Source organism: Heptranchias perlo, chromosome 44 (genome assembly GCF_035084215.1).
Source record: "Heptranchias perlo isolate sHepPer1 chromosome 44, sHepPer1.hap1, whole genome shotgun sequence".
Lineage (NCBI taxonomy): Eukaryota > Metazoa > Chordata > Chondrichthyes > Hexanchiformes > Hexanchidae > Heptranchias > Heptranchias perlo.
The window spans coordinates 3,910,485-3,922,795 of NC_090368.1; the positions used below are offsets into that span (position 1 = coordinate 3,910,485).

General features: G+C 48.7%; 1 protein-coding gene across 4 annotated transcripts in view; it reads right to left on the reverse strand.

Annotated features, from left to right (window-relative positions):
- LOC137306625 (phosphatidylinositol 4-phosphate 5-kinase type-1 alpha-like) overlaps nucleotides 1-12,311 on the reverse strand; it is a 57,394-nt gene that overhangs the window by 13,503 nt on the left and 31,580 nt on the right. For all 4 annotated transcript variants that reach the window (XM_067975937.1, XM_067975939.1, XM_067975938.1 and 1 more), the window contains 10 exons: nucleotides 12,087-12,217; nucleotides 11,104-11,221; nucleotides 9,704-9,856; nucleotides 8,531-8,830; nucleotides 7,379-7,602; nucleotides 6,707-6,790; nucleotides 6,436-6,484; nucleotides 4,275-4,359; nucleotides 1,333-1,485; nucleotides 153-300 (listed from right to left, as the gene is read on the reverse strand). In XM_067975937.1, the coding sequence (XP_067832038.1) occupies nucleotides 153-300; nucleotides 1,333-1,485; nucleotides 4,275-4,359; nucleotides 6,436-6,484; nucleotides 6,707-6,790; nucleotides 7,379-7,602; nucleotides 8,531-8,830; nucleotides 9,704-9,856; nucleotides 11,104-11,221; nucleotides 12,087-12,217 (1,445 nt within the window). The remainder of the gene's footprint in view (nucleotides 1-152; nucleotides 301-1,332; nucleotides 1,486-4,274; nucleotides 4,360-6,435; nucleotides 6,485-6,706; nucleotides 6,791-7,378; nucleotides 7,603-8,530; nucleotides 8,831-9,703; nucleotides 9,857-11,103; nucleotides 11,222-12,086; nucleotides 12,218-12,311) is intronic.

Below are 12,311 nucleotides of genomic sequence, written 5' to 3' on the forward strand. Positions count from 1 at the left end.
CGACGGGGCGATTACAGGCAAGACCCAGACTGGGTTTTTAAGTAAAAATCCATCCGGGTATCTGGAAGCCGCAGAACAGAACGAGCGCCTCCTTCGATCGGCATATGGTGGAGCGCCAACACAAGGAGCAACCGCGGTACAACACGACTAACCTTGTGACTGGAGAATTCGTTCCTGTGCTGTCCAGCCCTCCGGGTTCTGCGAGAGAAGAATTTGACAAGGTGGTGGCTATTGAATCACTAGCAGCCTCGTCTAATGGCGGGGTCCTGGGTAGTATGTCTGGGCGCCCCTGATACGCTCCTTTTCAAAAACAAAAAGGGCAATAAAGTCACTAATCAATGAGACATCCAGCAACGCCAAGTGCACTAAGAAACCATAGGACAGGAACCAGCACCTTTCAACTCCCCCCATATTATCCCTTGACCATCAAGAGACCAGTGCTGCTCGCTCAACAGGGAGTGTGGAACTCGGCCTAGCTGCCCTCCTGAATGATCTGAAACCGAGGTCCCACTGCAGAATCTCAGAGCCAGTTTACTTACGGGACGTATGCATCACTCCTGCTCAGGAAAGATTAGAAACTCACGACCGAGGGGAACTGCAACCACGTTGTAGAAATTCAGTGCTGGTTTGGTGTTGAACTCAAACTGTGTAAATGACACAGTTAACATTTTACATTACATTAAAGTAATACTTAAAAATTTGGAGGAGGGGACGGACAAACAGGAGACAGATGTTCCTTCCATGGTCTCCCAGTCTGGTTCAATCTCTGAGCAGCTCCTCTGATGCTCGTTAGCTAGCTCACTGGTGGGGCTCGGATATCTGTCCATCCAAATCCAGCTTCGCAGGAGCGACTTTCAAACAAAATCTGACAATGAGCCACAATGAAATTTTAGGACAGGGGTCAAAAGCTTGGTCAAAGAGGTAGGTTTTACGCAGCATCTTAAAGGAGGAGAGAGAGAGGGGCGGAGAGTTTTAGGGAGGGAATTCCAGAGCTTACAGCCGGGAGGCAGCTGAAGGCACGGCCGCCAATGGCGGGGCAACGAAAGTCCGGGATTTGCAGGAGGCCGGGATTGGAGGAGCGCAGAGATCTCGGAGGGCTGAGATACAGAGATAGGGAGGGGGACCAGGGCGTGGAGAGGACTTGAAAACAAGGATGAGAATTTTAAAAATCAAGGGGTTGGCGGTGTGGGGGCCAATGGAGGTCAGCGGGGGGGGGGGGGGGGGGGGGGGGGGCATGAGATGATGTACATCTCTTTCTCCCCCCCCCCCCCACAAACTTCCGACGAACATTCTCTGCCATTGTTATAACAAATGCGATCCTGACTCTCATACCTGGTTCTATTACCGCATGCGTGACCTCCTTGTTGGCCGCCTGTGCCTTGCTCTCCTCGGTCAAGGCCGAGGGCGGGTGTCCTGCCCCTCCCGTTGCAGGCCTGCGTGTCGATGCCATTCCAATTCGACTCTTCTTCGACGGGGATGGCCTGACTGTGGGAAGTGCCAAAAAAAATTAAAAAGTTAGGCGCGCCAACTAGCATCATGTAAAGATCCCAGTAGCACATTGTTACAGCACCATGATCTTTTAACCCCTCCCCACACCCCCACCCCGCCGATCGATCTGATCTAGGTCAAGAGGATGACCGTCTATTCTCTTGCGGCTGTCACCAGTCCGAGGCCGCCTCGGCAAGCTTTGCCTCTTTCTGTTTAAATAAGCGCGGCCCAAGGTGCAGTAGTGTGGTGGTTATGATACAGGACTAGCGACCCAGAGGTTGAGAGTTCGAATCCCACCACGGCAAATTAATTCAATTGGCACCAGGATAAAGTGGAAACTGAAATCGTAATGGGTTTACAAGCCTCCTTTAAGCCTGGTCTACGCTTAACACTAGACTGGAGAAGCTGGGGTTGTTCTCCTTGGAACAGAGAAGGTTGCGAGGAGATTTGATCGAGGTGTTCAAAATCATGAAGGGTCTAGACAGAATAGATAGAGAGAAACTGTTCCCAATGGCAGAAGGGTCAAGGACCAGAGGACACAGATTTAAGATGACTGGCAAAAGAACCAAAGGTGACATGAGGAAAAACTTTTTTTTACACAGCGAGTGGTTAGGATCTGGAATGCGCTGCCTGAGGGGATGGTGGAGGCAGATTCAATCATGGCCTTCAAAAGGGAACTGGATAAGTACTTGAAAGGAAAAAAATTTGCAGGGCTATGGAGATAGGGCGGGGGAGTGGGACTAGCTGGGATTGCTCATGCGTAGAGCCAGCACGGACTCGACGGGCCGAATGGCCTCTTTCCGTGCTGTAACCTTGCTATGATTCTAACACCAGTCCCATGCTACGTGATGCATCAGTACCATCATGTAGCCTGGGACTACATGATGATACCGAATTGGAGGAGCGCAGAGATCTCGGAGGGCTGAGATACAGAGATAGGGAGGGGGACGAGGGCATGGAGAGGACTTGAAAACAAGGATGAGCATTTTAAAAATCGAGGGGTTGGCGGTGCGGGGGCCAATGGAGGTCAGCGGGCACGGGGGGGGGGGGGCATACATGCCAGTGTCAAGCACGGGTTGCCGAAAGAGAGCAGTAAACTGCCTTAATAGGGGTGCAAGTGTGGCAAATCCTTCCCTGGACTCGCTCTCCTTCAATCCGCCTCGGGATTCAGTCGAGATTTGGCCGGGACCGGACGAGTACAGGAGGGAGCGCAGGTGCGATTGCTCCTACGGTCACAGCCTGCCACCAGTCACGGTGCTGGAACGCGGATGGCCGCTTGGGCCAAGAGTGGCTGGTGCCCCCCGGGTGAGGTGACGCCACCGTCAGACGAGGGATGGGGAGAGGAGCAGTCATTAACCCCAGGCGCTGCAGGGCTCTGCGAATTTCAAACGGGGTCTGGTATCGGCTCTGTTTCCTCATGCTGTCCGACACTGATTAACCCAAACCATTCCCTCTGTACCGTTACTACTTAACATTCAAAATATTTCAAAAACTCAAGCTTGGTGGCACCTACTTGATCTAACTCATCTTCTCTCCTACTCTTCTGAAACTTGGTGGTGTCCTGCACTAAGGGCCTTGACCCTTCACCTAGGTTTCTCAATCAAAAACACATTTAACAGAGACAGAACACCGCAGAACAATAAATCTCGATTCTTTACTTGCTTGCTTTCATTCCTAAAAGGGGCGCTCACTGAGATGCCCCAGTGTTGATTGCAACGCTCTCTCGAAATACAATCTGGGCAATGGGTGATATCGTGTGTCCCTGAAAATTGGTTGGGGAGGGGGGGTGAGGGGCGGAGAACACGAAGGCATAACTTTTACAAAATTTAAAATATACTTGTCGATCTCCACGGCATTCCACAGCGTAGCCTTCAGGTGAAGCTGGTTTGGAGTGCAGAAGATAATTGGACAGACACATTTCAATCGACAATTTGAAGTCGGTCATTCTTTCCTTTACAAATACCTACGTCCCCATTTATAATGGCAACTGCCCATGGAAACTTATCATGCTGGAGTTACACCCTCCCGCCAGTGGTGGTGCTGCAGTTCCTCCACTGGCAGACATTAATATAATAATTATAACCTGCATTTATATAGCGCCTTTAATGTAGCAAAACGCCCCCGAAGCGCTTCACAGGAACGTAATCAGTCAAAATTTAACACCGAGCCACATAAAGGAGATATTAGGACAGGTGACCAAAAGCTTGGTCAAAGAGGGAGGTTTTGAGGAGAGTCTCAAAAGGAGGAGAGAGAGAGGCGGAGAGGTTTAGGGAGGGAATTCCAGAGCTTGGGGTCCAGGCGGCTGAAGGCACGGCCGCCAATGGTGGGGCGATGGAAATCGGAGATGCACAAGAGGCCAGAATTGGAGGAGGGCAGAGATCTCGGAGGGTTGTAGGGCTGGAGGAGGTTACAGAGATAGGGAGGGGGGTGCGATCACAGAGGGATTTGAAAACAAGGATGAGAATTTTAAAATCCAGGCGGTGCCGGACCAGGAGACAACGTAGGTCAGTGAGCACAGGGGGTGATGGGTGATCGGGACTTGGTGCGAGTTAGGATACGGGGCAGCAGAGTTTCGGATAAACTCAAGTTTAGAGGGTGGAAGGTGGGAGCCGGCCAGGAGAGCATTGGAAGACGAGTCTAGAGGTAACAAAGGCACGGATGAGGGTTTCAGCAGCAGGCGAGCTGTTTCAACAGGCAGTTTTCATTCTAAATGCAGATATAGGAATTTATAATTTGACTAGTGCAGAGGCAGACAATTTTTAATAGATTAATAACTGGATATTTACGTGGTATTTTCTTGAAGACGGTACTGCACATGAATCGCTGAAATCGCTCGGCATAGAATCCAGGTCTGTGCACAGATACTGTATCCTGAGAGAGAGAGAGAGAGAGAGGATGCAAAGAGACTAATAGCACAAGTAAACCAAGTGGGAAAGGCACAGTACAACCAACGCTGGCCAGTGCAGCAATCACCAACCGGTTACAGTCATACAACATGGTACAGGCAGCCAAGTACCCCACTGTGGCGGACGCCATGAATTTAGGCTTGCTTGCAGATCAGGTCAGAGAGGGGGGTGGGACCACGGCCGCCTACTTCCACCTCCGTAACATTGCCCGCCTCTGCCTCAGCTCATCTGCTGCTGAAACCCTCATCCATGCCTTTGTTACTTCCAGACTAGACTATCCCAATGCTCTCCTCTCCTGGCCGGCCTCCCATCTTCCACCTTCCATAAACTTGAGCTCATCCAAAACTCTGCTGCCCTGTATCCTAACTCGCACCAAGTCCCGTTCACCCATCACCCCCTGTGCTTGCTGACCTACATTGGCTCCTGGTCCAGGAACACCTCGATTTTAAAATTCTCATCCTTGTTTTCAAATCCTTCCATGGCCTCACCCGTCCCTATCTCTGTAACCTCCTCCAGCCCCACAACCCTCTGAGATCTCCGAGCTCCTCCAACTCTTGCCTCTTGCACATCCCCAATTTTAATCACTCCACCACTGGCAGCCCTGCCTTCAGCTGCCTAGGCCCTAAGCTCTGGAATTCCCTCCTAAAACTTTCCCCTTCTCCGCCTCTCTCTCCTCCTTTAAGACGCTCCTTAAAACCTACCTCTTTGACCAAGCTTTTGGTCACCTGTCCTAATATCTCCTTATGTGGCTCGGTGTCAAATTTTGTTTGATTACGCTAAATGTGCTATATAAATGAAAGTTGTTGTCTTCCAACAGTGGGTCATTAATAAGGAGTCCAAGATGTCAAAATGACCACTGCGTTAGGTACCAGAGGCCAGCCAGCACTTGCAGAACCAGCGCCCAGCAAGAGTCACAGGCCCATTTGCCCATCTTACCCCACCCGCCAAGAGAGACCGTACAAAATTTCCCCCATCACAACATCTATTTGTTTCTTAAGTGATTGAGGTTATCGCCACTACTTTGATGGAGCAGATCAGGAGAAACGGTTTCCACTGGCAGGAGGGACGGTAACCAGAGGACACAGATTTAAGTTAATTGGCAAAAGAACCAGAGAGGGAGATGAGGAGACATTTCTTTTTAACGCAGCGTCTTGCTAGGATCTGGAAGGCACTGCCTGAAAGGGTGGTGGAAGCAGATTCAATGCAGAATTTGATTTATATTTGAAAAGGAAAAATTTGCAGGGCTATGGGGAAAGAGCAGGGGGAAGTGGGACTAACTGGATAGCTCTTTCAAAGAGCTGGCACTGGCACGATGGGCCGAATAGCCTCTTTCTGTGCTGCATGATTCTACTTTACGCATTCCATGTATTGATTATTGAGAAACTTCCCAATATCGGTCCTAAATTTGCCCTTGGTGTGAACCTGTCTGTCTGTTCTCAATTTAGTTTGAAGTAATATTCTAAATCTATCCTTTTCATACCATTTACTATCTTCTATATCCACTATAGGGTCACCTTCTCGCATGGCTAAAAAGCTCAAGTTTCCCCCCCCAAACACCTTGTGGTTCCTCTGTGCTCTCACATCTTCCCTCTCGGTGAGCAACACTGGACATAGTACTCGGCCTGTGGCCTGACCAGAACAGTGTACGGTTCTGAGCATGACTGTTCCTCACTAGCACTCTACGGTTCAGCACCCTATCTGCTTTGTTGATTGCTGCTGTGGAGTCTCCTAAAACCACGAGATCTTAACTTCATGCTTAGCTATTTCAGTAACGGAATAGTCTCAGATGGTCAGAGGCCCTTGGCTTCATGAGGGTATTTTTAATAATTGGATAGCCAGGAGGTGAAGGATAGAATACTAGAGCCTGGTCTTCAGTTGCTTCCAAGCCTTTATTCACAGAGATTCCACACACACCCTAGCTAAGCTCTCCGATAAAAAGGATACAAGAGTGTCGCCAATTGATACCCACCATATGAATACAATTAACGCTAACTGATATAAATCATACCATTAACAGATAGGGCCTGTCCTTTCTACTCACCCCATCGTGTACGAGAGCCTTCCAAGAATGCTCCAGCTTCTTTATAAATCTGAAACAGCGGAGAAGACGTGGTTACATTGATATGGGAACAGGACACAGACAGGGCTTTTAAACACGGCGCTTGGGGAGTGAAATGGTCATTATTGTATAATGGATTCATTACACCAAGTCAGATCTCACCGCGCGCGCGCGCACACACACACACACACACACACACGATGAGCGAATAAGACTTGGTGCAAGTTAGGACAGCAGCTTATAACCAACTTACCTATAAGATTGTAAGATGTCTATGATGCCAATGTACAGCATGAGACGCTCACCTTTGGAGTTCCGAGCTGGGATACCTCCCATCCTGAAACAGAACACATCTAACACCATCATTTATCTATTCCAATAATAATTCCCCACTCACCCCTGCCAGATTTCCACTCCGACTGAAGGCGCTGACTCTTGCTGGGATACAGGCGTTGAGAAAAGGGGAGGAGGGAGGGTGCGGGAGAGAGAAAGAAATAAACAAACAAAAGACTTGCATTTCTACAGCATCTTTCACAACATCAGGATGTCCCAAAGCCCTTTACAGCCAACAAAGTACTTTTTGAAGTGTAGTCACTGTTGCAATGTAGGAAATGCGGCAGCCAATTTGCGCACAGCAAGATCCCACAAACAGCAAATCAGATCAGTGACCTGGAAATCTGTTTTTAGTGGTGTTGGTTGAGGGCTAAATATTGGCCCCAGGACACCGGGAAGAACTCCCCTGCTCTTCTTTAAAATAGTGGCTGTGGGATCTTTCGGCTCATCCGGAAGACAGCACCTCCGGCAGTGCAGCACTCCCTCAGAAGTGTCAACCTAAGATTTTGTGCTCAAGTCCCTAGAGTGGAACCTTCCGACTCAGGAGAGAGTGCTGAGCCACAGCTAACGCGACACCCACACAAACGCTTACAGTTCATCTGTTTCGCTGGTGCCTCCCAGTCGTGATTCACCCTGAATGGCCTCCACTGCTGTCGAGTAAAGAGCTCGCTGCCCGGCCGGTCTCCTGGCATCCAATGGTCCCAGGCCATCCGTGCCACCCTGGGGTGCCTCGGTCCCACGTTCCCGGCTGGCTATATCCATGTTATGGACCCCAACCAGCAAGCTATAGTCCATGATTTTAAAGCTCTGTAATACCTATATTGGGAATACAAAAAAAATAAAATAAAGAGAGAGATTGATCCGCTGAAAAATATCAGGTGCATTAAAATGAAGCAAAAAGCAAAATACTGTGGGTGCTGGAAATCTGTAAAATGGAAAAAAAATGCTAGGAAACACTCAGCCAGTCGGGCAGCATCCATGTGGAGAGAAGCAGTCGCTGACCTGAAGAGTTCTGATGAAGAGTCGTCGACTGAAACGATAACTGTTTCTCTCTTCACAGATGCTGCCTGACCTGCTGAGTGATTCCAGCATTTTCTGTATTTAAGGTGACATTGGATGCTCGAGTCTATTTTCTCTGGAGACGGACTAAGAGCAGGTTACAGCGAGGAGCATAGTCAACAGAAGGGACCCTCGAAACCTAAAATCAGCCTACAACTTTAGTGCTTACAGCAGGCACCCCCACCCCCGATCACTAAATGGCATCGCCTGGAGTGCAGCACTAAGACAAGGATGGGAAAATCCAAGCTTTTATTCCCAATCTGCTCTAAGTTGGCTGATCTCAGCGATTGCAGTACAGAGGAACAGGGAGGACGGCCACTCGGCCCCTCACAGAGGAACAGGGAGGAGGTCGTTCGGCCCCTCGAGCCTGTCACAGAGGAACAGGGAGGTCGTCATTCGGCCCCTCGCGCCTGTCACAGAGGAACAGGGAGGAGGGCCACTCGGCCCCTCGAGCCTGTCACAGAGGAACAGGGAGGAGGGCCACTCGAGCCTGTTCCGCCATTCAATTAGATCATGGCTGATCTGTATCCTAACTCCATCTACCCACCTTGGTTCCGTAACCCTTAATACCCTTACCCAACAAAAATCTATCAAGGAAGGGAAGACAAAAACTGACAACACAAATTTATGGCTCAGAGAACTTGTTCGCTCCTTCCCGGGGCGAGTCCAGAGTGAAGACACTCACCAGACAATCTCTCTGAATTGTTTTACATAAGGCACTGTGCATGTCGGAATCCAGGAAAAGGCCGTCGGGGATGTCTTGCATAAAGTCCAGGTCTTTGAATGTCGGCCGCGGCTTCTCGCGCTCCTTCTGGGAGGCGCGGCGCTTGTAGGTTGAGCCTTTCATGTCGTACTTCAGGTGCATTTTCATCACCCGAGGCAGCAGGTTGTTCATGACCACCAGTCGGATATTGTTGCCGCCTGACTGTATGCAGTAGAGCCCGAAGAACTTGGGCAGCAACGTGCGGGGATTCTGATTCAAGTTCTGGAGGGAGAGAGAGAGCAGGAGACATTTTCAAAAAGCAGCAACAAACTCGCGTTCATGTAGCGCCTTTCACGACGTCTCGAAGCGCTTGTGAAGTGCAGTCACGTAGAAACGCAGCAGCCAATTTGCGCACAGCAAGCTCCCACAAACAGCAACGAGATAAATGATGCTTTAGTGATAACAAAAAAAAACATTTCTGGTTACAAGTCATACGATCATCTCCTTCAAAGGCTTATAAACACAAAAGTATGGCGCAGTGCCAACCTACATGGACAACAGCCCCCCACCCCCAAAAAAGTCAACTGACTGTCTCTGCTGAATTGATCTCAACTGAGGGAGCAGTAGGTTTAAAATCAACCCCTGGGCTGTGGGGCGGGCAGGGGAAAGAGGAAACATTTCCGGTTGTTATCCAGTCTGCTGAATAGTGCATGTTTGTAATCAAGTGAGAATAGACTGGGATTCAACTGCGATGCTTCCCACAGTCAAACAGCTCATTAACATTCAGCGTTAAGGGCGCATCCCAGAGACCATGCCCAAGCACGAGTCACTGCCATTAGGAAATAAGGGGAGAAAGCTGTGGGGGGGGGGGGGGGGGGGGAGGGGGAGGGGGGAAAATAACTTTACAGACCAAGATGCAATCTTAATAAACCTTATAAAAGGACCTTGAGCTGTTCGGTCTCGTGACAATCTTGCTCAATATTCTGGTGTCACGGGGATACACACTCCTGAGATTGGTGCGTGATGATCTAATCTGAGGGGAGGAACGGGAGGGGGGTTACGGTTAGGTACAGAAGAGCTTGCTCCCGTGGAACTGTACCTCAGCACGAGACGCAAGGGAGAAAATGTGAAAGTGACACACAGAAATTGACTCACCATGTAATATCCAGGTAGCAGCTTCTGTAGGAACTCAGCCTCCTTGTGCTGAACTGTTTTAATGATAAACTCATCGTCCGCGGACACATAGAAGACAGATCCACTAGCACCAGGATTAGACAGCTCAATCAGCGACTCGTTACATAGTGAATACTGCAGATGGGGCGGGGGGATAAAAGAGGCAGCTTCAATTTAACTCAATACATATCTATCAATACAAGTTCTTGGAAACTTAGAAAAGCATTAACAACATGTACCACTGCTCACAGACAAAAACAAAGTCTCTTTCTTTAATGGTCTCTTAATTCTTTCCCTCTCCCTCAGTCTGTCTTCCCTTTCTATCACTCTCGGTGTAGCTCACTCCCAAACTGCTGCTTCAGTATCCCGGTCTCAACTTGGTTTTCCTGAAAGCCCCTCCGTCTCCCCTTTTGTTGGCCTCAGACAGATTTTTTTCTTTTTAAAAACTGTGTGAAGTATATGTGGCCCATAACCTGCAGCCAACAGTGGGGAGTGATCAGAGAGGTTATAACTATTGGGAAAGACTGAACAGGCTGGGGCTTTCTCCTCTAAAGGTCTTGAATATTATGAAAAGGTTTGATAGGGTGGACATAGTCAAGATGTTTCCACTTGTGGCGAAGTCTAAAACTAAAGGTCGTAAATATAAGAGAGTCACTAATAAATCCAATAAGGAAAAACTTCTTTACCCAGACAGTGGTGAGAATGTGGAACTCACTACCACATGGAGTGGTTGAGGCGAATAACATAGATGGATTTAAGGGGAAGCTAGATAAACACGAGGGAGAAAAGAACAAAGGGATATGCTGATAGGGTGAGATGAAGAGGGACGGAAGGAGGCTCATGTGGAGCATAAACACCGGCACAGACCAGTTGGGCCGAATGGCCTGTTTCTGTGCTGTAAATTCTACGGTCTGGTAAGTCTCACGAGTGGTAGCCGATTAGACAATGGCAAAACTTAACTTAAACTTAGTGAATCAGTTCACTCAGGGTCTACATTCAAAAGATGTCAGTGTTTTGCACAATGTGTCGGCATTCTGATTTGCGATGGCCACGAAGGGCGAAGATGGTCCTTGAACCAGCACTGGCTAGCTCACTGCTACTGTGCCTCAGTGCACAGCGGATAAGCTGAACAGGCTCAATAGTCATTTCTTATGAACAGGAAGGCCTAACAAGATCTTTGAGTGATCGCAACCCCAACCACCCATCTCATCACCCATCCCTTCACAAATGTCCAATTGTCTCGAACCCAATTATACCGTCCTAGTCCCACAACTCTTAAGAGCAAATTCTTGAATCTCCAATTCCCCAGCATACTGCTTTCGTCACTTAGGACACCCTACCCCGATTTACTTTGGAGTGAAAAAAAAACCACCACAACTTACCAAATAGTCATCGGGCCGAATACCAAAAAGCTCCCGGAAATACCGGAATGCTACAGGGGCGTAGGTCTTAAATCGGAAATCTGAGTAGTGGTGAGCAGGCGTCAAGTTGCTTCCTTCACTGAGAAGCAGAAAACAAGCCGTATTTAGAATATATACGAGTAGTTCTATACTAAATGTGGGGGGGAGGAGGGAAATTAACTAGTCACTTCCTTCAGGAAAATCTATTAAATTACTAAAAAAAAATCTGCTTATCTCCTAATAGTACTTCCTGTTTTTGGACACTGTCAACATTTGCCATTATAAATTGCTATGTCAACACTTTAGTTACATAACTGTCACGGCAGCATTGCAGGGTCTGGACACTAGGTGGTGTGGTGTCAGTTTCCGAAGAGACTCCCAGCTCCATCACCGTTCTGCATGTGAATTTTGCTTTAAAACCTTAGTCCCACCCCCTTATAGCGGGCACGTTTATGCAAACTTGATTTGCCCGCTGTAAGCAACGCGCTATTACAGTACTCTACTGTACAACAAGAATGTTGTGGATCACTACTGCATAAACCAACCAAGATCGCTTGCAATACAACTAGCGTGAGTTAAGCTGCAGTCAATGTTTAGTACAAACTGTAACCCCACACCATTTGTGGGGGGGGGGGGGGGGGGGGGGGGATTGGAAGGATTGAAACACACGAGGTAATCGAACATTAACCAGGTTTGTTCTTGCATTCAGTGCACCTGATCGAGGTGCAAACTGGGGAGCAAGCACAGCTGTTTTTGCCCGAAATATACGGAGCACCGAAGATGCTAGACGACAATTATAAGCGGTGTTAATACAAATGATAAATTGTTAATGAAAATGGATATTGGTTATTGCTTTTTGGCCAATATAAATCGACTGCCTGTTTTAATCGGAGGCGGTTTAAGTGGTTTTGGGGGGGGGCTGCATTCATCAACTGATCACGAATAATAAGACGTTGAAACCTCACCTCGGGAAGAAAATGCTCTCTACCACGTAGAAATCCTGCATGAGGACGTCCCGCTCGGGCTTTGTGCTGAGGCTCCCCACCGTGTGCGTGATCCCCAGCTGAATGGCACCTCTCAGGGCAGAGGAGGGCGTCTGAACGAGACGTAAACGCGAAAAGGTCACAAAACGGAGACAGAAACTCAACACAACGTCCGAAAGAGAATGAAAACAGTCACTCCCTCGACGG